The sequence below is a fragment of the Stegostoma tigrinum genome, chromosome 34, assembly GCF_030684315.1.
Source record: "Stegostoma tigrinum isolate sSteTig4 chromosome 34, sSteTig4.hap1, whole genome shotgun sequence".
In the NCBI taxonomy this organism is placed as follows: Eukaryota; Metazoa; Chordata; class Chondrichthyes; order Orectolobiformes; family Stegostomatidae; genus Stegostoma; species Stegostoma tigrinum.
The window spans coordinates 12,553,403-12,576,716 of record NC_081387.1 but is presented as its reverse complement, the minus strand read 5'-3'; the positions used below and the strand labels follow the sequence as shown (position 1 = coordinate 12,576,716).

At 44.6% G+C, this 23,314-nt stretch overlaps 1 protein-coding gene across 4 annotated transcripts in view; it reads right to left on the bottom strand.

Moving 5' to 3' along the window:
* Positions 1-7,591: 7,591 nt before the first annotated feature.
* LOC125446584 (zinc-binding protein A33-like) overlaps positions 7,592-23,314 on the bottom strand; it is a 29,868-nt gene continuing 14,145 nt past the window's right edge. For 3 of the 4 annotated variants that reach the window (XM_059639371.1, XM_059639373.1, XM_059639372.1), the window contains 6 exons: positions 21,623-21,718; positions 20,062-20,295; positions 14,926-14,948; positions 14,695-14,813; positions 8,837-8,917; positions 7,592-8,428 (listed from right to left, as the gene is read on the bottom strand). In XM_059639371.1, coding sequence (XP_059495354.1) covers positions 7,872-8,428; positions 8,837-8,917; positions 14,695-14,813; positions 14,926-14,948; positions 20,062-20,295; positions 21,623-21,718 — 1,110 coding nt within the window. In that variant the 3' untranslated portion in view covers positions 7,592-7,871. The remainder of the gene's footprint in view (positions 8,429-8,836; positions 8,918-14,694; positions 14,814-14,925; positions 14,949-20,061; positions 20,296-21,622; positions 21,719-23,314) is intronic. The other variant, XM_048520273.2, reaches the window with a different exon arrangement.

The following is a 23,314-nucleotide window of genomic DNA, read 5'->3' as shown; positions in this document are numbered from 1 at the left end:
GCCTGAATGGTCTTGTGGGGTAGAAAAAAATCACTAACTGCTCAAAGAGAAGAGACACAGGTCTTACACAAGATGTAGCTAATCATGATGGCAATCAGCAATAAGTTATGCTTGTAAGATAGACGTGGGGCTGGCACTACCAGAAATCAGACAAGTTTCATTTCTGGTGAGTTTCTTCCTCAAACCCCAATGAGTCTTCTTACTGTGCCATCCTAAACCTGCCTAAAGAGTATCGTGGGACCGAGGAACATAGGAATGTCCTCTTTAAGATCCGAGACAGTTCTTCTTAATACAATACAACACTGGGGGTCTTCAGAGGAGGTCACAAATTCTGACCTTGAGTCAGAAAATTCAGACAATTCTCTGGTTCATGCACGGTTACCCAGGAACTGTCAGAGTGCTTAAACCTGGTCCAACACCTCGGTATCTCCACAACTCATACCCAACTCTTTGCATTACTCCTCTGATCTTGTTCCCTCTCTCCCCAAAAACAGATCCCATGGATATCTGATGAAGGGTCTAGGCTCGAAATGTCAGCATTCCTGCTCCTTTGATGCCGCTTGACCTGCTGTGTTCATCCAGCTCTACACCTTGTTATCATGGACTCTCCACCATCTGCAGTTCCTATCATCTCTCCCATGGATTTCTCAGCAACTGTCCTGAGATATTATTGACAAAAAAATTCTTGTTAAGCTTCATAATCTTCACTTTGCTGATCTTGTCTTGAACCTCCCTCTTTAGAGTCACTCCAGTCATGGACTAACTCCAATTATGTGCCTTTTCTGGGTATACAGTACCCTGGCCTTCGAAACTGCACTCTAGTGCTCACTCACTCACTGTTCACCACCAGCTACTCTCACTGACCTAAAACTGTCCCTGAACTTTCCTCTGAACTCTAATCTTGCTCGGTTGCACCCAGCAAATGCTGCTTGGGAACTTTTGTACCTCCGCTCTCAGACGTTCTCTGCTAGATAAGTTGCACACGATTACTGTTGGCGCACACAGAGTCAGCTGCCACTTTACCAGCTCGCCAGAACCACTCCTAAGTCCCAACTCGAACACTTAGTTGTCTACAGATGCTGACAATCTCTTCCACAATTATCACCACACAGAGAACCAGCCAAACATTTTTGACTGCTCACGGAGTTGCTCACAAAAATTCTGCCTTCCCAGGAATGCAGCAGCAGAGCCCTGAACATGGGATTTACATCTCTCTCTCACACACACACAATGCCTGCCATATCGACAGCTTGTCACCTTTGAACTCCTCTCCAGTGACCTCTACACTATCCGAAGCAGCCTATTGAAAAACTCTTTGGAGCTGCCCTGCTGGGATTTGAACCCAGGTCTCTGGGGCAAGAGTGTGCGGCTGCAGGATTGATGAGTATATGAACATGACTGCTACATTCCCATGCCCTGAAAGTGAGGAAAGTCAGGACAGACATACAATGAGCATCTGATCCAATATCACGCTTCGTGTCAATGCTAAAACTACCCCCTTGATTAACACATCGCTCCCAATTCCTGAGTTAATTATGCTCCTCAAGTGTAGTTTGATATGTTAAGGAAAGATCACTCAGTATTATGTGAAAGAACATCATTTATCTTCAATCTCAAGTCAATGACCACAAACTGATAGATGAGAGGATTTTGACTCTCTAATCATTTTCCAGACATAATACTCACAGGCTGGACCAATACATTTGTTGCAGGTTGGCTTAACAGATTATATAAATACTTAACACTTGCATTGTTTAAACCTCTTTCTCAGAAGTAATAGAGAGGAGAGCTGAGGGGATGGGTACATTGTCGATTTCAACCCTCATGATGGAAAACACTATGGATGGTCATTGAGTGATAAGACCATTGCAGAAAGGGCAGGGGGAGCAGAACTGGCTCATTTGCTGGTTGATGTTGTCCTAACCCTGGATTAATGAGGATGAGCAACTTGGAGAACAACATATCGAGATAGAATGGGCCAGAACTTGCTCCAGAATATTTCCTCCCACTGTGACGCATCAAGTTGAGAGAAGACCAAGGGGATGGTTATGTGTCAAATTACCCTTTTGGAATGAAAACTCATCAAATATGGGGATGTGCGGCCTCCCAGCGTGATTTACAAGAGCGTCTTTCACTGCATTGTAGCCGGACAACAATCTCCACTGAAAATACACTTCCATATTTCTCCATGAGCTAGCAAAGAGAGTTGTTTCATTAGAGTTTCATTTCTGGTCAGCTGGAAGACTGAGAAAGCAAATGAGAGAAAAATGAGTCATTACTTCAGCTTTAAATCATAGCTCTCTGAGATGTTATTGGGATAACATCCCATAGATTTCTATATTCTCTATAAATGAATGCTCTTTATCTGCTTACACAGAGGTATGCAGACATTGCCTTAAGCTTCCTGCCTGAATAGAATTAGGTGTAAACTTTGTAAGTCTTTATCTTCCTGCGCAGGGGTATGTGGAAACTGTCTCAAATAAGATTAGGTGGGCAGCTTTTGCAAAGGCGTGGGACTTCTGAGATCCTATAAAGAACGTAACTTCTGTTTCTGCTAAAGGGCCCAGGGCACTGACTTTTGTTCAAACCAGACACTTCAGTGGCCTGAAATTACATTCTGTCACTTCGGCAACTTGATATCGCCTCCTGCCGTTCGCAGCCACTTCACAAACGATCAATACTGTATCCTGCTCTCTTTATGTTTTCGATGTAGTAATTGTTTTGTATCATGTCATTGTCCAATGTAGTGATTTTTTCATGTAACATGCCATTGTGAGATGTAAAATTGCTTTATGTATTATGCCCTCGGATAAGGTATAAAAAGCGGGGACTGTCCGCTGCTCGGGGAGAATCACTTATGGGACTCTGCACTCTGTGCCGGGTTAAGTACAGTGATCCTCCACAGCTTGTACTTGCTTTGTAATAAAGGATTTGTGTTTTTCTAAACAGATCAGTGTCTTGTTATTGCAGCAAGTCCGTGAGGGTCTCCAAAAACGAACCTGACATCTCCAATCCATTAAACGTGGGTGCACGTTTTATTGTTGGTTTCAGCAAAGTGATCCACAATTTGCATTCCATCTGCTGGACCCCCTGAAAGACACAAGCCAATCCCAATTGAAGCCACACTCCAATGTAAACAGACTGCAATTGGTTTACTTTTGAACACCACATCAGTAAACAAGCAAGTCTGACTGGGATCCCTCCCCAGTATGTGGACTTCAAACTCAAATAAGTCACTTTAGCTTTCCTAAATTCTCCTTTGGCCAAGTTGATACCCAAAACATCTCTACACAACTAATCAAACAGTTGAATGAATGCTGTACATATTCCTCTCAGATTTTCCTGAAAATCAAATATGGGTAAGGCATCAAAAAAATAAAATAAATGGCCTAATTAAAATCACATCTGTATGTACAACACAGTTGCATAATCCTTTAACAACCTCCTTAGTTAATCATTGAAATGTTGTTGGTGCATTTTTATTCCAAGGCTTTTTATTCATTTGCATGATATGGGCATCAATAGCTGGCCAGCACTGACTGACCCAGTGACAGTGAAAGAACAGTGATATATTTCCAAGTCGGGATGGTGAGTGGCTTGGAGGGGAATTGGCCCAGGATGGTGTTGCCACATAACTGCTCCCTTGTCCTTTCAGACGGAAGCGGTGGTGGGGCTGGAAAGCACTGGCTAAGGATCTTTGGTGAATTTCTGCAGTGCACATCGTAGATAGCACACATGGCTGCTGCAGAGGGTCAGTGGTGGTGGATTTGAATGTTTGTGGATGTGGTGTCAATCAAGCAGGCTGCTCTGTCCTGGATGGTATCCAGCTTCATGAGTATTGTTGGGGCTGCACCCATCCAGGCCACTGGGGAGTATTCCATCACACTCCTGACTTGCGGCTTGTAGATGTTCGACAGGCTTTGAGGAGTCAGGCAGTATTCCTAGCCACTGCCCTGCTGTTGTAGCCACTGTGATTATGTGGTAAGACCAGGTGAGTTTCTGGTCATTGGTAACTCCCAGAATGTTGATAACGCGGTATTCAGTGACGGCAACACCATTGAATGTCATGGGGCAGTGGTTAAATTATCTCTTTTTGGTGACAGTCATTTATGTGGCATGAATGTTCTGTGCCACTTAACAGCCCAAGCCTGGACAGTTTCCAGATCTTGCTGCATTTGAAAATAGACTGCTTCAGTATTCCAGGGGTCATGAATGGTGCTGAACATTGTGCAATCATCACTGAACTGCCCCACTTCTGACCCTATGTTGGGGGGATGCTCATTGATGTAGCAGCTGAAGATGGTTGGACCTACAACACTACCCTGAGGAACTCCTGCAGAGATGTCCTGGGGCTGAGATGACTGACCTCTAACAACTACAACTATCTCCCTATGTGCCAGGTTTGACTCCAACCAGTTTGGCACCTGATACCCATTGAGTGTAATTTGGTTGGGCTCCTTGATGCCACATTTGGTAGATTGTGGCCTTGATATCAAGGGCTTTCACCCTCACCTAAACTCTGCAATTCAGCTCTATTTGTGTTGAGCCAAGGCTGTAATGAGATCAGGAGCTGAGTAATCCTGGTGGAACCCAAACTGGGCATCACAGAACATGAAGTGCCATAACTTTGCATTGATTCTAGTCCACCCTGGGTCACAAAAATGTCTTTTGTCTATGTCTATCAATGGAACGTGTCAATATCCCTTTAAAAGTCTTTTTTTTTGTTAATAATTGTGTTTGTCTAATCATTTGAACATCGTCCCCCAATCATGGAACTATATATGACTTCACTTTTGTGACCATACTGACTTTGCAATATGATCATTGGAATCAATCTGGATTTGAGAGCATTACATTAGGTGAGTTTCAGCTGTTGTGACTTGGTTCAATAATGCCCATCATGAATTTTATCTCTTCACTCACTTGGGCTGTTGTCTCTGAGTTGAGACTGTAAGGTTGTTGCTTAATGGGTAAAGCATCCCCTACATGAACATCAGACGTAGACAAAGGTCTTTGCTCTGGCTTATTTAAATAAATGAATTTATCAGTGTGTAGTAGGTTTTGTGAGTCACTCCATGGTTTTCTGGGAGATAATGTCCCATGTACCGTTTAAAGAATATCTATATATAACTGAACCTGATTAGTACACACCCAAGCATTTTCCATTTCTGACTAATTTTTTGACTCTTTAAATCTGCCTTCTTACTTGAAGAAGTATGAAATATATTACTACCCTGACAATCTGCCTTGTTATAGTAGTGTTTTAACATATTAAATGACACACTTGCTGATTTTTCTTCCTGTCTGGAGTGCTTACTGCATGATTCACATCTTTGATTTTATTTTTGATTCAATAAGGTCCAGTAAACCTTGCATTTAATGGCTTCCAGACAGAGATAGCAATGCTAACATTTTCTCTCCATTGACCTTTAGGCCTTGTTATCAGCTTTGGTTTTCATTATTTATTGAGCACTTTCTGGATTTTTTTTTCAGAAAATTCCCATCACTGATTCGTTTTTCTCAGAAATTTGATGTGTAGGTGAGAGCAATAGGCTTTGAAATTTGGTTTCTTAGTGTCTCCATGTTCAGTTTGAATTTAAATGAGTAATTAATATAGATGATCATAAAAACATGCCAAAGCAGTGAAGCTTAATAATAATCTGAATTTTTAATTAAAGTAAAAAATGAGCATGAATAGGCCATTCAGCCCTTCGAGCCTGCTCTGCCATTCAATATAATTGGATGCCCTTTGGTCCCTTTCATCCTAAGAAATATATCTATCTCCTTCTTGAAAATATTCAATGTTTTGGTGTCAATGGCTTCTGTGTTAGATAATTCCACAGGGTGAAGAAATTTCTCCTTTCCTCAACGGCCTAGTCCATATCCTTAGAATGTGACCATTTACTCTGGACTCCCCGGACCTCTTGATGTTCCTGCCCTGGGTGCGATTAATGGGAATGGAGCTGACGTGACACTTGTCTTTATTTTACTCTGAATTTAAATGAGTAAAGTTTACTCTTTACTTTAGCCTTTTGTCGTTCCTATACCAAGAGTAATTGATGGGAACGGTGTTGAGGGAACTTTATTTTCAGTTCAAACAAGTACAGGAAGCTTTACTCCGTCCGTGTTTCGACCCCTTGTTGTCCCTGTTCCAGGAATGTTTAACGGGAATGGAGTTGAGCAAACATTATTTATATTTTTGGGAGGAACTTTATTTTGGTATAAGAGTGGACTCCCTAGTCATCAGGGATCTCCTTCCTGCTTTAATCCGGTCTAGGTCCTTTTAGAATTTTACAGCTTGTATGTGATCCCTTTCATTATTCTAAATTGCATTGGACACAGTCCTAATTCTTCATTCATCAGTCCTGGCATCCCAGGAATCAGCCTGGTAATGTACTCCATCCACAACCAGGACATCCTTCCTCAGACAAGGAGATGAAAACTTTACACTATACTCTAGGTGTGTTCTCACCGAGGCCCTGTACAATTGCAGCAAGACATCCCTGCTCCTGTACTCGAATCCTTTCGCTATGAGGGCCATCATACCATTTTCTTTCTTCACTGCCTGCTGAACCTCATTTTCAGCTACTGGTGTACAAGGACACGCAGATTTCATTGCACTTCCCACTTTCTAATCGGTTAAAATCAGCATCCCTGATTTTGCTCCCAAAATGGATGACCTTACAGTTATTCACATCTGCCATGCTTTTGTGCAATCACTGAACTTGTCCAAATTACAGTGAAGCATCCTCCTCATAGCTTAACCTCTCAGCCAGCTTTGGAAATTCTGCAAATTTGGAGGAGATATTACCTTCAGTTCCTTCAGTTAAATCATTCTATTCTGCTCTGCTGTCCTGTTCTTCTAGATACTAGAGGTAATGAGTTTGGAAGGTACCCACTGCTGTCGCTGTGCATTGTTGCCCATGAGATGCCAATTGACTGGGCTATTTTGTCCTGGATGGTGTCCCGTTTCTCAAGTGTTGCAGGGGCTGCACCCATCCAGACAGGTGGAGAGTACTCCATCACACTCCTAACCTGTGCCTTGTCAATGATAGGTAGGCTTTGGGGGAGTCAGGAGGTGAGTTTCTCACTCCAGGATTCCTAGCCTCTGACCACAGAATTTATATCAGCTAGTCCAGTTCAGTTTCTGGCCAATGGTAACTCCCAGGCTGCTGAAGGTGGGTGGTATGTCGTGCCACATTTAGTTTGATCCCAAATGGTGACGACGAGGCAGATTTTTGTCAATGAAAAAATACATTGATGCGTACAAACTATGCAGAAGTTGTTTGACTCAGACAGCAACCTGAAATGATTTGCCAGCACATTGAAAAGTAGAAAGAAGGATTGAATCCCTACAGTGCAGAAAGGAGCCAATTTAGCCCATTGAGTCTGTACAGACCCTCCAAACAGTATCTCACCCAGGCCCTGGAACTGAACCCAAGTCCCTGGCGCTGTGAAGCAGCAGTGCTAACCATTGTGCCACCAAATTATAGCGTCACATCACAGTCTATATGGACTCTGTGTAGTCATTCATTCATTCATACAATTTAGACACCCATCCTCATAATAATGACATTTCTTCGATCCTGGTAGTATTTGTTTATTGCGGTTTAATGGAATAGAGAATTTGTCCATTTTTGTGTAGTTCTTACAGTTTATTATTCAATGGCATTACTGCTTGAAATGGAGATTGCATTAAATCCAGATAAAGTCTTTCCAGTTTGCAATATAAGCCTACAAATCCTTCTCAACGCCCACGAGGTTTATGCAAAATTAAAAATAAATCACTGTAAATCGACGAATTAGCGCCTAGGATTATTCCCTTCTTGTTTCCAGCTCATCGAGGTGTAATGCAAACTCATGGGCTGGATTCAAATGGAGGAGAGACCCCTAACAGGGCAGATTCTCAGCTCGTCGGTGTTTTTCCCTCCGTCAGCCAGGCCTGGGCTGAAATAAGGGTACAGTTTTTCCATGAAAGTGTGGGTAAAGGTGTGGAGGTGGGACATGTCGCCTGCATTGTAAAAGGACACTTGCCCCCCATCATAGTCCAGGAGAACTCCTATCCTCCGGGGCTTGTTGGGCACGTTCAGGTGGGTTGGAGAAGACGTACAGGCCACGCAATCGGTGCCGTTTATCAGCCACATTATCCAGTATCCGTCCTCCGGGGCGGCCGCGATATCGCCTTTCCTGTTGGCGGACTCGGCCACCACCCCCAGGTCCCACTCTGTCTTCTCCCCCACCTCCACCTCCCAGTAATGTCGGCCTGACGTGAACCCTTCCGAGGCCAGCAGGCTGACACACTGGTCAAACCTCTCCGGATTGTCGGAGGCGTCCTGCCACCTGTCTCCGAGCCTGACCCCAGTCCGCTCCTCGGACACGACGAGCCAGGGATTAGCCGTGTTCGGATCCAAGGTCAGCGAAGCAGGAGCTGGGGGAAGCAAAAGGAAACCGAAATTTTTTTTAAAAAATCAGCAGCTCGATGAAGTAAGGGTGACTTCATAAAATCACAAGGGGCATGGATAGGATGAACAGCCAAGGGTAGGGGGAGTCCAAAACCAGGGGCATAGGTTTAAGGTGAAAGGGGAAAGATTTAAAAGGGACCGAAGGGTCAACGTTTTCACACAGAGGGTGGTGTGTGTATGGAGTGAGCTACCAGAGAATGTGGTGGAGGCTGGTACAATTACAACATTTAAAAGGCATCTGGATGGGCATGAATAGGAAGGGTTTAGAGGATACGGACTAAATGCTGGAAAAAGGCAAATTTAGATTATTGGGTTGGCATGGACGAGTTGGCCGGAAGGGTCTGTTTCCCTGCTGTGCATCTCTACTTTCCTACCTTTCCTAGAAACCGAAAGGATGCTGTAAATCAGGAACAAAAACAGAAGTTGTTGGAAAAGCTCAGCAGGCCTGGCAGCATCTGTGAAGAAAAATAATCAGAGTTTACGTTTCGAGTCCAGTGACCCTTCTTCAGAGCGGATAGTGGCACGTATTAGTATTACAAGATAAGCACTGCAGTCAAACCAGCCTCTGAGTCGATACCCTGCGCCGTTCTAAATAAGGTTCACATTCTCCAGGCACATTTTAGCCTGCCTCAAGTTCACAGCCAGAGTCTTGCTAAATGTCAATTAGATGGGGCAGTTAAAAGTCAAGCACATCTCTGTGCGAGTGGAGTCAAATATAAGCCAGATAAGAATGGCAGGTGTCCTTCTCTAAAAGGGCACCACTGGCAAAGAGACTTGGTCCCCAATTGCCCTTGAGGTGTTTGGTGATGAGCCACCTTCTTGATATGTGCACGCTCTCCACCCACCATGTGAAGGTTGGCGCACCCACAGTTTGGAGTACTGGAGACTCGAAATTCTACAGCAAGGAGATTAGCAACTCCTCACAAAAGCATTTAAGAAACGGAGCCTGCACTTGGCTCTTTGAGCTTGCTCCGTCAGTTAATACAGTGCATGTTTCCCTTCACTATCTCGTAAACCCTAAATCATGTGAGCCATCGAAAACCAATCCCCAGAGTTCAGGGATAGGAAATCCTAAACCTCCAATACCCTCCAGCATAGAAGGTTCTCCTCACTTTGGTCCTAAATGGACCATCCTTGATTCTGGAAGAAGATCCTAAGTTCTGGATCTGTTTCAGGAGAAAAACTTGACTGCACTGTCAAGCCCCCTTGTGTACACTTCAATGAGACCACATTCCCATTAGGACTTGTCTACTCACTGGACGATCTGATCTTGTGAAGGGGGTAGGTGACTGCCTAGTGGTGAGATCACTGGACAGTTAATCCAGAGACCCGGGAAACGTCCATTCCCGTCAAACAGTCCTGGAACAGGGGCAACAAGGGGTCGAAACACAGAGTAAAGCTTCCTGTACTTGTTTGAACTGAAAACAAAGTTCCCTCAACACCGTTCCCATCAATTACTCTTGGTATAGGCTAAAGTAAAGAGTAAACTCCCCTCTACTGGCATAGCAGCTGGTAGAATAAAAATCTGGAATTAAGTGTCTAATGATGGTGAAAAATGACCAGGGCGGTGGTGGGGGGGGAAGCATGGAAAAGACCCATCTGGATCATTAATGTCCTTTCAGGAAGGAAATCTGCCATTCTTTTCAGTTCTGGTCTGTATTAGACCCCAGACCCACAGCAGTTCGGATTGGGTAAAGAAAACGCCAGCCTGGCCAGCAATGCCCACATCCTGTAAATGAAAGAAGAGCCTCCAGGGTAAGCAGAATCCCCTTCCTCAGGCAAGGAGAATAAAAATGTCCCTACACAATTGCAGGAAGACCATTTTGCCATTACAATCCACCCCCTTTCTGATGAAGGCCAACATACAAATTATTTTCGCAATAGTTAACACGAAGGTTCAATACACTTGCTGTGATTCACACACAGTAACACCCTTGGAAAACAGCATTTTCCAGTTGAGTGCCACAATAAAATAATAAGCTGCTTTCCTAATGACCTTTTATTGCGGATAAGGTTGCATTTTCTCACACTGCCCACACACTTAAACTACCTGTGACCTTCTGCAGTCTCCTGGCATCTGACACACATTTCACATTTCTACCTCACTTTGTATTGTCAACAAACATAGCTCCTCACTCAAAGGTCACAGACATAGGAAGTCAATAGCCAAGGTTCAAGCACTGATCCTTGCGGTAGCCAGCTGGTAATCTGCCAACCTGAAAATAACTCCCTTGCTCCTATTCCCCATTTCTAGTTCATTAATCAATCCTCAACCCACAACTGTGAACTCTAATTTGTGGTTGTTAATATGTTCAGAGGCTTTGGGAAAAGACTTCTGATAATCTAAATGTATTAGGCCTTGTCAACTTGCTTGTTCGTAACTTCAAACATCGCTAATAGATATGTCAAACACGAGATCCTTTTGGTGAACTCGGGCGACTTTGCCTAATCAAATTAACCTTTTAAATATCAGAGAGTCAGAGTTATTCAGCATGGAAACAGACCCTTTGGTCCAACAAATCCATGCTGATCATAATCCCAAGCTGAACTCGTCTCACCTGCTTGCCCTTGGCCTATATCCCCCCAAACATTTCCTATTCATGTACTTATCCAAATGTCTTTTAAACATTGTAACTGAGCCTGTATCTACCATTTGCTCTGGAAGTTCATTCCACACACATATCACTCTGTGTAAAAATAAATTGCTCCTTTTCTCTTTTTTAAAATCTCTCTCCTCTCATTTTAAAAATACGTCCTCTGGTCTTGAAGTCCCCCACCCTAAGGAGGAAACACTTGCCATTCATATTATCGATAACCCTCATGACTTTATAAACCTCAGTAAGGTCACCTCTCAAGCTCCTACACTCTAGTGAAAGAAGTCCCAGCCTATCCAGCTCTCCTTATAACTCAAACCCTCCATTCCAGGCAACATCCTGGTAAATCCCTTCCGAACCTTCTTCAGCTTAATAATACCTTCCCTCTAACAGGGAGGCCAGAAATGGACACAGTTACTGCAGAAGAGGCCTCACCAATGTACTGTGCAACCTCCGGTCCAGGATAATTCTTTGGTCTGCTGGACCAGCAGGTTTTGAATTCACCAAGTTGAACGGCTGACCCCTCATTTGGAGAAAAAAAATCGAAAGAACTGCCGAAGCCGTAAGTGGGGAACAAAACCAAAGTTGCTGGAAAAGCCCGGCAGCATCTGTGAAGGGGAAAAAACAGAGTTAACATTTTGGGTCCAGTGACCAGTTCCGAGGAAGGGTTACTGAACCCAAAATGTTAACCTCATTCGGACTGTGTTCAGCTCTGGGCCCCTTATTTAAGGAAGGATGTTAAAGCCTTGGAGACAATTCAAAGGTCATTTACTGGAATGATAACTGGAACGTGGGATTTTAGATATAAGGAAAGAATAGAGAAATCGGGCTTACTCTCCTTGGAGCAGAGAAGATTAACACTTGACCTTAGTGAGGTCTTCAACATTATGAATAATTTTGACAGGGTAAAGATGGATGATTCCATGAGTTGGACTGGCAGTAACTGGTGGGAGGGGGCACGATCAAGATTCCAGGACTGTCAGTGGGAGAGCTAGGATTGGAATGAGGAGAAACTTCTTCACCCAGAGAGTTGTTAGGATTTAGATTGTGCTGGCTGGGAGAGTAGTGGAGATGGATTCCATGGGAGGTTTCAAAAGAGAGCTGAGTATATATTTGGAAGTGGTGAATTTAGAGGGTAATGGAGATAGGGCAGGAGAACGGGACTTGCTGGGCAGCTCTTTTGGGAGCTGGAACAGTCACAATGGGCCATATGGCCTCTTTCTATCCTGTAAAATTCTATGATTCCATTTTTAAATGGAGTCTCTGGTTGTGAACTAGACAGGAGGAAACAGGCTCTCAGCATTTGCTCTGTCAAGTCCCCTCAGAATCTTGTCTGGTTCAAGAAGATCGCCTCTCATCCTCTCAACTGCCTTTGAACATAGCCTAATTTGTTCTCCTTTTCATCTGGAGACAAATCCATCAACTTAAGAATCACTTTAGCATACCTTCTCTGAACTGTCTCTAGTGAAAACACGTCCCTCCTCAAGTGATGAGACAGAACTGCACACTATACTCCAGAGTACAGTATACTCTCAGCAGTGCTCCGCACACTGTAGTAGACTTCTCTATTTTCATAGTCTGAACCCTTTTGACCATAAAGGCTTACATTCCATTTCCCATCCTGATTATTGGTTATACCTGCACGCTAACTGAGAGATTCATGTTGAACACACAGATCCCTTTCTCATGCAGCATCCTGTGTGCTCATCCCAACAATACTCCGCTCTGGTATTCTTTCTGCCAAAGTGGACAACCCTCACACTGTCTGACATGATACTGCACCCACCAATGTTTTGTTTTGCCCGCTCACTTCATTGACCCATGTCCCACCAAAGTCCCTTCACATCCTCCACACAGCATGCTTTCCCATATTTGTCTAAAATCCTTCATCCGAGTCATATATGGATCATAAATGGTTGTGACACCAGCAGCTGGGGAATGTCACGGAGATAGAGAAGTGCCTGGAATTTAGGGATAAGGAAAAGATTTTAAATGTTCGGCATTAAGAGCAGGACTCGACATAAGTTAAATGGGGATCAATAGTTAACAAGGAGTTAAGCCCGACCAAGTGTAGCAGACTGGCACGTTCCAAGGTCCAGGACTATATGCTGGGGGACACACTCAAGCTTGGAGCAGCGGGGAAAGACCACCATCTGAGGTCTTCCTGCTGAAGGTAAATGGGGGTCTGTTCAGTTATCCGACCCCCCAGTGCCTCAAATGCATGTAGATACAGCCTAGTTCAAGTAACATATGCCTTTGGCTTGTTTGGATAGAGTCAAACTCCAATGTTTCCTTGATGTGCTACTGTACAGAACCAAACTGTGCTTGTGACTATGTATATATTCATAAAAAATATCCTTTTATATAAAGTACCTTTCTGAGGATCAAGAGTTAAGAATCAGAAGCAGGCATATGCTAATTGGCAAATCCAGTTGTTGTTGTTAAATGTTAGTTACAAGAGTCGAAGGATTGTGACAACACTGGTAATTCTTTATTTTCATAAATATACATCACAGCACTGTCCAATGCAAGTTTGGCAGGGATTTATTCCCAAGGCTGATAGGGATCATCCTTGCAACATAAAACCAACCTGGGCACAGCTCCTCCCGCTGTGGGGAGGGGAAGCTAGCGCCACCAAGTGGCTAAACAGAGACACATCATTTCGATCTCTCAGGTTTAGTTTTGGTTCTGTTTACCAGCTACAGCAGAGGTGGGACCTCTTCAGCCCGTTGCGTCCACGCTGGATCCCTGCGAGAGCTACCTCCTCCCGTCCCCTCTTCTTTCCAACCACGCCGCAATTCCTTTCGTAAGCCACAGTTGACTCAGCCACTAACTCGAAAGGTTTTCCTGTGCGTTGCCATTGCTTCACTTGCCCATGACCTTAAATCCGTACCCTCTGGTTCACAGCCCAGCCCACAGTGGGAAAGGCTTCCCCTATATACTCTGTCCACAGTAAGGAGAAAAGCCCCAGTTTCTTCAATCTACCCATGTAACTGCAATCCGTCATTTCCCAGTTTCACATTGTCTAAATCTAACACGCTCAAAGTACTCAACAGTTTGGAAAAATCTCCCAACGGTTCACGCCCTCAGAGCTCTTTGTACTGATGTGACCAATATCAGCTTGGCGGACCCCATAGACTATGAGCTTCCTGTTTGGGGCTCTTAATCTGGTCCAATCAGGGAGCCCTGGCTGGCAGATAATAACAGGAGTGTCAGGGGTTCTGCTCTCTCTAGAAGCCAGGACTGAGCGAGCTGGGACAGTGTCATGTACCGTGTATGTGTGAACAAAGGATAACTTGGTGATGGGATGCTGGCTTCTTTGGAGTTTTTTCAGTCTCTGCTCCTATTTCATAGCTTGAGGTTGTCAGAACTCCAGACAACACCAAATCTGTGTGATTGAATTCAATCTCTTGGGTGGGTTGATACTGCCTATATATCTTTCTATTTCTGCTCCTGAACTATGACAAGATCATGAGGGTTTTTCCCCATCAACAGACAAATAAAATTACTGCATTTAACGCCTTCCATAAAACATTTTGTTTGTGCCATTTTTGTCTGCGTATTTGATGTTTTATAAATTTTGATCAAAGTGTTTGTTTTTTTTTAATACAAGTCAAATGTTATGAGTTTTTTTTTACCTGGGTCGATGTAGTCTATCATCTCTTTCCAAGCTGTGTACTGTAAAGGACCTTTGAATACACCGAGAGATAGGCCCTCATCAACAAATGGCAACGTAGAGTATTTCTTGTCTGCGATGCTGGAAAATTAAACTTTTCGTATTAGGAAGCGGTTCCTGAAGCAATTTCATGAAGTTAAATAAAAGTTCAATGCAATCTTTGCCACTTAAATTAAATTCAAACGTGTTTTACCTAATCTTCTGAGATGCTTCCACCTAAATAACAACAAAAACAACAATTTCAGGCTAGGGGTGGCAGTCAAGAAATCCCACTATTATCTGTTATAAAGCTACCACATGTTGAGAATGAAATGAGATCAGCAGAATAACAGTGGGAGTAGGCATTTTGGCCCCTCCAATCTGTGACACTATTCCATTGGATCATGACTGATTTTAATGAGATCTGTGGTCTACCAAAGACGAAGCACATTTACCTGTTTGCGTGACTAGCTACTACTTCCACTCACACAATTTACCAGCAAGCTGTTGCTTGTACTTCAGAGATGAGGAGACATTTCTTCACCGAAAGAGTGGTGCCGTGGCCAAAAGACCTGAAAGATCCCATATTTGTCCATCCTATTGTCTTTGTATTTGTAGGTGTCTGCACTTTGTGGTACACCTGAACTCTTGCTTCCCTGGTCCCCACTGTAATTCCCAAATCCCTTTGCAGATCAAAGCTTTTGTCTAACTCAACTTGGAGAGTGAGCACTGTGCACAGTTCATGCCATCACTCTGTAGGAAGGAAGTGATTGCATTGGAGAGACTGAAGAAGACGTCAATAAGAGACACTTCAGTTAGGAAGATAGATTTGAGAAGTCGTGGCTGTTTTCGTTGGAGAGAGAAAGAGGCCAAATGGATATTTAACAGAATGCTTCAAAATCATGGAGGAGTCCATATAGCAAAATACTGCTCCCACTCAAAAGGATTTGGAGCCAGTCGGCATGGTTTTTTTTTTAACATGTTTTCCAACCTGACAAGACAGGAGTGGCACAGTGCCTCACAGTGCCAGGAACCCAGGTTCAATTCCACCCTCAGATGACTGTCTGTGTGGAGTTTGCACATTCTCCCTGTGTCTGTGTGGGTTTCCTCTGGGTGGTCTGGCTTCCTCCCACTGTCCAAAGATGTGCTGGTTAGGGTGGATTGGCCATTTTAAATTGCACTGTAGTGTCCAGGGATAGGTGGGTTAGTTACAGGAATGTTGGTGAGATGCTGTTTGCAGGGTTGGAGGGAACTTGATGGGTCGAATGGTCTGCTTCCACACTGTACGGATTCCAGGAGCAGAAAAATCGACCATTCTGTAAGATCGTGGTTGATCTCTGCATTTTGAATTCCACATTTCCATCTACCCCCGATTCCTTTGCACAGTGTAAATGTATCTATGTCAATTTAAAAAAAATTTAGTGACCTGCTAATTCAGTTAACTAAAGTTATGCAACCCACAGAGAGAAACTTCCTCCTAATTCATTCCTAAATGGGGAGTTGGGGGTTTATAGCGCTGCATCGTCCTAGATTAACTCACAAGAGAAGAAACGTCTCTCTCTCTTCCATTTTACAAAACCGCTCGATTGCACACACTTCAATCGAGTTTGAGTGTAGGAATTGGGACGTCATGTTGAGGTTGTATAGGACATTGGTAAGGCCTCTTCAGGAGCACTGTCAGTTCTGGCCACCCTGCTATAGGAAGGGTATTGTTAAACTGTAGACAGTTTGTAAGAGATTTACCGGGGTGCTGCTGGGTATGAAAGGTTCGAGTTATAAGGAGGGGCTGGATAGGCTGGCACTTTCTCCACTGGAGCATAGGAGGGCGAGAGGTGATCTTATTGAGGTTTATAAAATCATGAGGGGTATTGATAGAGATAATGAGAACTGGAGATGCTGGAGGATCTGAGATAACAAAGTGTGGGGCTGGATGAACACAGCAGGCCAAGAAGCATCTCAGGAGCACAAAAGCTGACGTTTTGGGCCTAGACCCTTCATCAGAGAGAGGGACGGGGAGAGGGTTCTGGAATGAATAGGGAGAGAGGGGCAGGCGAAATGGACAGTTGTCTTTGCCCTAAGATGGGGGATTTCAACACCATGGAGCACATCTTTAAGGTGAGAGGAAAAAGATTTGAAAGAAACATGAAGGAGAATATTTTTTCCCCCCCCCACACAAAGGGTGGTTTGTGTCTGGAATGAACTCTGAGGAAGCGGTGGATATGGGTACAATTACAACATTTAAAAGACATTTGGATAAGTACATGAATAGGAAAGGTTGAGGGACATAGGCCAGGAGCAGGCAGGTGGGACTGGTTTAGTTTGGGATTAGGTTCGGCACGGACTGGTTGGACCGAAGGGTCTGATTCTGTGCTGTATGACACTATGACTCGAAAAATTACTTCTACCCTTAAAATTCCAACTTATCCTGAAAAGACAACCATGTAGCTATCCAGTGATAATGGGAACTGCAGATGTTGGAGAATCCAAGATAACAAAATGTGGAGCTGGATGAACACAGCAGGCCAAGCAGCATCTCAGGAGCACAAAAGCTGACGTTTCGGGCCTAGACCCTTCATCAGAGGGGGGGATGGGGAGGGGGAACTGGAATAAATAGGGAGGGGGGAGGCGGACCGAAAATGGAGAGAAAAGAAGATAGGTGGAGAGAAGAGTATAGGTGGGGAGGTAGGGAGGGGATAGGTCAGTCCAGGGAAGACGGACAGGTCAAGGAGGTGGGATGAGGTTAGTAGGTAGGAAATGGAGGTGCGGCTTGGGGTGGGAGGAAGGGATGGGTGAGAGGAAGAACAGGTTAGGGAGGCAGAGACAGGTTGGACTGGTTTTGGGATGCAGTGGGTGGAGGGGAAGAGCTGGGCTGGTTGTGTGATGCAGTGGGGGGAGGGGACGAACTGGGCTGGTTTTGGGATGCGGTGGGGCAAGGGGAGATTTTGAAGCTGGTGAAGTCCACATTGATACCATTGGGCTGCAGGGTTCCCAAGCGGAATAGGTTGCTGTTCCTGCAACCTTCGGGTGGCATCATTGTGGCACTGCAGGAGGCCCATGATTGACTTGTCATCTAAAGAATGGGAGGGGGAGTTGAAATGGTTCGCTCTAAAGAATGGGAAGGCGAGGCAGACCACTCTCTCCGTGACTCCCTTGTTTGCTCCACACTGCCCTCCAACCCCACCACACCTGGCACCTTCCCCTGCAACCGCAGGAAGTGCTACACTTGCCCCCACACCTCCTCCCTCACCCCTATCCCAGGCCCCAAGATGACTTTCCATATTAAGCAGAGGTTCACCTGCACATCTGCCAATGTGGTATACTGCATCCACTGTACCCGGTGTGGCTTCCTCTACATTGGGGAAACCAAGCGGACACTTGGGGACCGCTTTGCAGAACACCTCCGCTCGGTTCGCAATAAACAACTGCACCTCCCAGTCGCGAACCATTTCAACTCCCCTTCCCATTCTTTAGATGACATGCCCATCATGGGCCTCCTGCAGTGCCACAAATGATGCCACCCGAAGGTTGCAGGAACAGCAACTCATATTCTGCTTGGGAATCCTGCAGCCTGATGGTATCAATGTGGACTTCACAAGCTTCAAAATCTCCCCCTTCCCCCACTGCATCCCAAAACCAGCCCAGTTCGTCCCCTCCCCCCACTGCATCCCAAAACCAGCCCAGCTCTTCCCCTCCACCCACTGCATCCCAAAACCTGTCCAACCTGTCTCTGCCTCCCTAACCTGTCCTTCCTCTCACCCATCCCTTCCTCCCACCTCAAGCCGCACCTCCATTTCCTACCTACTAACCTCATCCCACCCCCTTGACCTGTCCATCTTCCCTGGACTGATCAATTCCCTCCCTACCTCCCCACCTATACTCTCCTCTCCACCTATCTTCTTTTCTCTCCATCTTCGGTCCACTTCATACTGTTATCTCAGCTATCCAGTGAACCTTCTCTGAACCACCTCCAACACATTTCCATCCTTCCTTAAGTAAACGGACCAAAATGGCACAAGGTATTTGTTACGTGTTCTCACTGAAGCAATGACATCCTTTCTTTCACGTTCAACTCCTTTTGTAATTTGAACACCTAAATCTTTCGACACTCAAATTCTGCAGTCGTTCCCTATTTATTGGAGCTACACCTTGGAGCAAATGAGAAGTGAGAAAAAGATGGTCAGTTAGCTCAGTTGGCTTGCGTTGCAGAGTGATGCCAGTAGTAGGGGTCCAATTCCTGCTCTGAAAGAACTCTCCTGCTTACCCTGTTGCCTGAGGATTGGTGATTCTCTGGTTAAACCATCAGTTGTCCCTCTCCCTCTCTCTAATAAGAGAGCAGACCAGTGGGGTGCAGGTCTAAAGTGCATTTTGCAGAACCTCCACAGTGTGGAAGGAGGCCATTCAGCCCATTGGGTATACAGTGGCCCTCCAAAACAGCATCTCACCCAGCCTCAGTCCCACACCCTATCCCTTAACCCTGCACATCTTTAGATGGTGGGATGAATCTGGAGCACCCTGTGGAAACCCACGCAGCCACGTGGAGAATGTGCAAACTCCACGCTCTGTCGCCCAGGGGATGGAATTGAACCTCAGGTTCCTGGTGCTGAGAGGCAAGGCACCACCATGCCACTTGCAGTAAGGGTGGTGGCGGTAGCTTCCAGTGAGGCATTTAAGAGAACATCAGATGATTGGTTCTAGTCAAATAACGTGCGAGGGTATGGGTAAAGACTGGCACAAAGGTAAAGTGCTCAGAGAGGTGGTGCAGACATGATGGGCTGAATGGTCTCCTATTGCACCATAAGTCTCCGAAGATTCAGATATATTCATTGGCCATTTGGCCCAAGTAATCCACACTGACCATCCCTCCCAGGGACACCCCACTACCCTAACCCTGCATTACCCGTAGCTAACCCACCTAGCATACACATCTCTGGACAATAAAGGCAATTTAGCACGGCCAAACCACCTTAACCTGCACCTCTTTGGGCTGTGGGAGGAAAGACATACAGACACGGGGAGAACGTGCAAGCTCCACACAGACAGTTGCCCGAGGGTGGAATCGAACCCAGGTCCCTGGCGCTGTGAGGCAGCTGTGCTAACCCATTGTGCCACCTTATGCGGGTGTGGGTGTCGCTGGTTGAACCAGCATTCAGTGCCCATCCCGAATAGCCCAGAGGGTAGTTGATAGTCAACCGCATTGCTCTGGGTCTGGAGTCACGTGTAGCCAGACCAGGTAAAGTTAGCAGTTTCCTTCCCTAAAGGGCATTAGCGAACCAGATAGTTGTGCGTGTCTTCTTTCTTCCTGTTTCTCTCGACTGCCTGTGTAATTCAGTCATAGTAAGCAACCACTTGCCTCCAAAAATGTGATTGTGTCTTCTTGGTTCATTCGTGCCTCTAGGTCTGATATCTCTCGTTCAGCACAGTCTAGCTCCTGTTGGATTACACCGAGTGCTTTCTCCATTGCATTTAGGATCCTCTCCTCTTCTCTGCTGAGGTCTCCAAGTAAACATTGCTCTTTCCTGGTGAGAAACTCGTGCATCTTGGCAAACTCAGATGTGATGTGGGCCTGCAGGCTGCTCGACTGTTCCTATCAAATGAGATGTGAAACATAGTCAGCGTACAAAGATGTTGTGATCCCAGCTGATGGTAGTTGTGGACATGTCAGATCCCAGAGTGGGACCTGTCTGAATATACCATAAGTTCTATTGTTGCTATTTGTTTAGTGTTGTGGTCACTGAACATATTCAGAAGAGGCTGCCAGCGTACTTTTAACAAAAGATTAGAAAGATAAATTCCACACAAAAAAGGAACATAAAACACCAACTGTGCTACAACAAGACCCAATTGAAATGGTTTTATTACAAATACCAGCAATAAAGATTCAACCCTTGTACCCCCAACAAAAAAAAAACTTATAGATACTCAATCCTCAGTCAAAGGTCACCCTGTTTCCCCCTTCAAACATTCTTTGTTAAGCTGACACGGTTGTAATTGGTTTCTGATTTTTTTTACATGGTAGCTCTTTCATCAATGGGAAGGCAATGGCCTACTGGCATTATCGCTGGACTGTTAATCTAGAGAACAAGGTAATGTTCTGGGGACCTGGGTTCGAATCCCACCATGACAGATGGTGGAATAAAATTCTGGAAATAAGTGTCCAACGATGACCATTAAACCATTGCTGATTGTCAGGAAAAACCCATCTGGCTCACTCGTGTCACAGAAAGAAGCAAATTGCTATCGTTACCTGGTCTGGCCTACATGTGACTCCAGACCCACAGCAACATGGTTGACGCTTAACTGCCCTCTGGGCAATAAATGCACAGCCAGCCTTCGTCCCGTGAATGATTTAAAAAGAATCCCTTTGAGGCGATTGAAGAAATCGCTAACACAGCTCACCCATTTATTAACATGGGATCCGCATACTGTTCTTCCAATATCATTTAAACACGGAGTTTGTTTTTCTCTCTTATTGAGGCTGTGTCACCCAGGCCTTCCTATCTATTGCTTTGATAGTTTTGGAGATGGATAAAAACTAACAGCACCTTTTCCTGAATGATCCAACCTGTATCGGTTTACCCTCCCTCATTCATAAGACATGTTATTGCTTGGCAACAGCAGGGGTTTTTTCCTCCTTTAATTCTTGTTATTAATAGAACTATTAGCATTAAAAAGCCTTGTGTAAGGATGCATAAAGAAGTTCAGACAAACCCATCACTCACAGATGAAACTAGGCAATGTTTCGCCTCCCTACCTCACATAACGTAGAAATACAATTCAAACTTAAAGCTATACATGCCTCTTTGACTGTAGACACCGAATCGCCACATCATAATCGTAAAATATCATGATCTTTCATTATAAGGGGAATAAAGATAACTGAGATTCTGGAAAATCGGCATGGGAACACATACCTTAACTTTAGAAATCTCCTGTTTCTGCATCAGTTTAGCCCTGAGCACTCGAAGTTTCCTTCTGGTAGCTGAGTTCAATGATAATTTCAGTCTTTCCTGGAATCAGAGCATTAATTTAGTGCCATCAACATGTTTAAATGGAGTACTGAGGAAAAAGGAATGACTTGCATTAATATTGTGCCTTATCCATATCCCTTGTGATTTTATAAACCTCTATATGGCCACCTCTCAACTTCCTACGCTCCAGGGAAAAAGCTCCCAACATAGCCAACCTCTCCTTACAACTGAAACCCTCCATTCCTGGCAGTATTCTTCTAAATCGCTTCTGAGCCTTCTCCAGCTTCATAATACCCTTCCTGTAACAGGGAGACCAGAACGGGACACAGTGCTCCAACAGGGGCCTCACCAAGGTCCACTAAACCTCAACATGACGTCCCAACACTCTATAATCAATGATCCGAGCAATGAAAGGAAGGCAAGCTCAGACAACCACCCTGTCTACATGTGATTCAAAATTCAAAGGATTATGTACCTAAACCCCTTGGCCTCTTTGTTCTACAACACTACCCAAGGCCCTACTTTTAACTGTATAAGTCCCGCCTTTGTTTGTTTTACCAAAATGTAATACCTCGCGTTTATCCAAATTAAACTCCATCTGGAGCTCTTCAGCCCTTCGACACAATTGAACAAGACCTCTTTGGAACGTCCACTATTCCACCGATTTTGATGCCATCTGCAAACTTACTAACCACGTCTTCTCTATTATCATCTAAATCATTTATATGAATGAGAAACAAAAAGTAGACCCAGCCCTGATTTTAGTTAACTTAGTGCCTCCTTTATTTAGAATCACAAATCTATCTTCTCCCACTGATAACTTGCCATGTCCTAGACACAGTACGGACAAAAGGAGGGTTGGTGGGGGCAAATAGCCGGAGAAAACTTTGTCCTGTGCCACATAACGGCAGTTACCATGAGGTTCCAGCAGTGTTAACTGGCAAACAACACCTCATCCCCCATCCCAACCACCACTATCTCCCTGCCAGCACGTTTTCATGTGGTTTATTTCTTCTGCTTCACATTAGAATGGCTGTCAACCATCCATTCACACCTCATCTGGACCTTATCATTGCTTCCTCACTTTACCCATACCACACACCCATTTGGCTTTTCAACCATGAAACATCTCCGGCTTTCTGTGGCACAATACGAAAGAAGAGGAATGTCATTTAGGGCCAAGATAAGAAACTTTTTTTTGGACTCTGAGGGTTATGAATCATTCGAATTCTCCACACCAGAGAAGCCCAGTCGTATTTTATTTCAAGTAGAAATTATAGACCCATGATACAGTTTTGACTTTCAATGATGTAAAGGCTGGGGGCAGGGGGGTAATGTCTTGAAAAGCTGTTGAAACATTTGTGCAGCCATGATTGTATTAATGTCATGTTGAGGTTGTACAGGATGTTGGTGAGGCCTCTTGTGGAATACTGTGTCCAGGTCTAGTCACCCTATTATAGGAAGGATATTATTAAGCTGGAGAAGATTCGGAAGAGATTTACCAGGATGTTTGCGTTATGGGGAGAGGCTGGATAGGCTGGGACATTTTTCACTGGAATGTAGCAGGTTAAGAATTGACCTTATAGAGATTTATAAAATCATAAGGTGATTAGAAGATGTCTTTTCCCTTGAGTT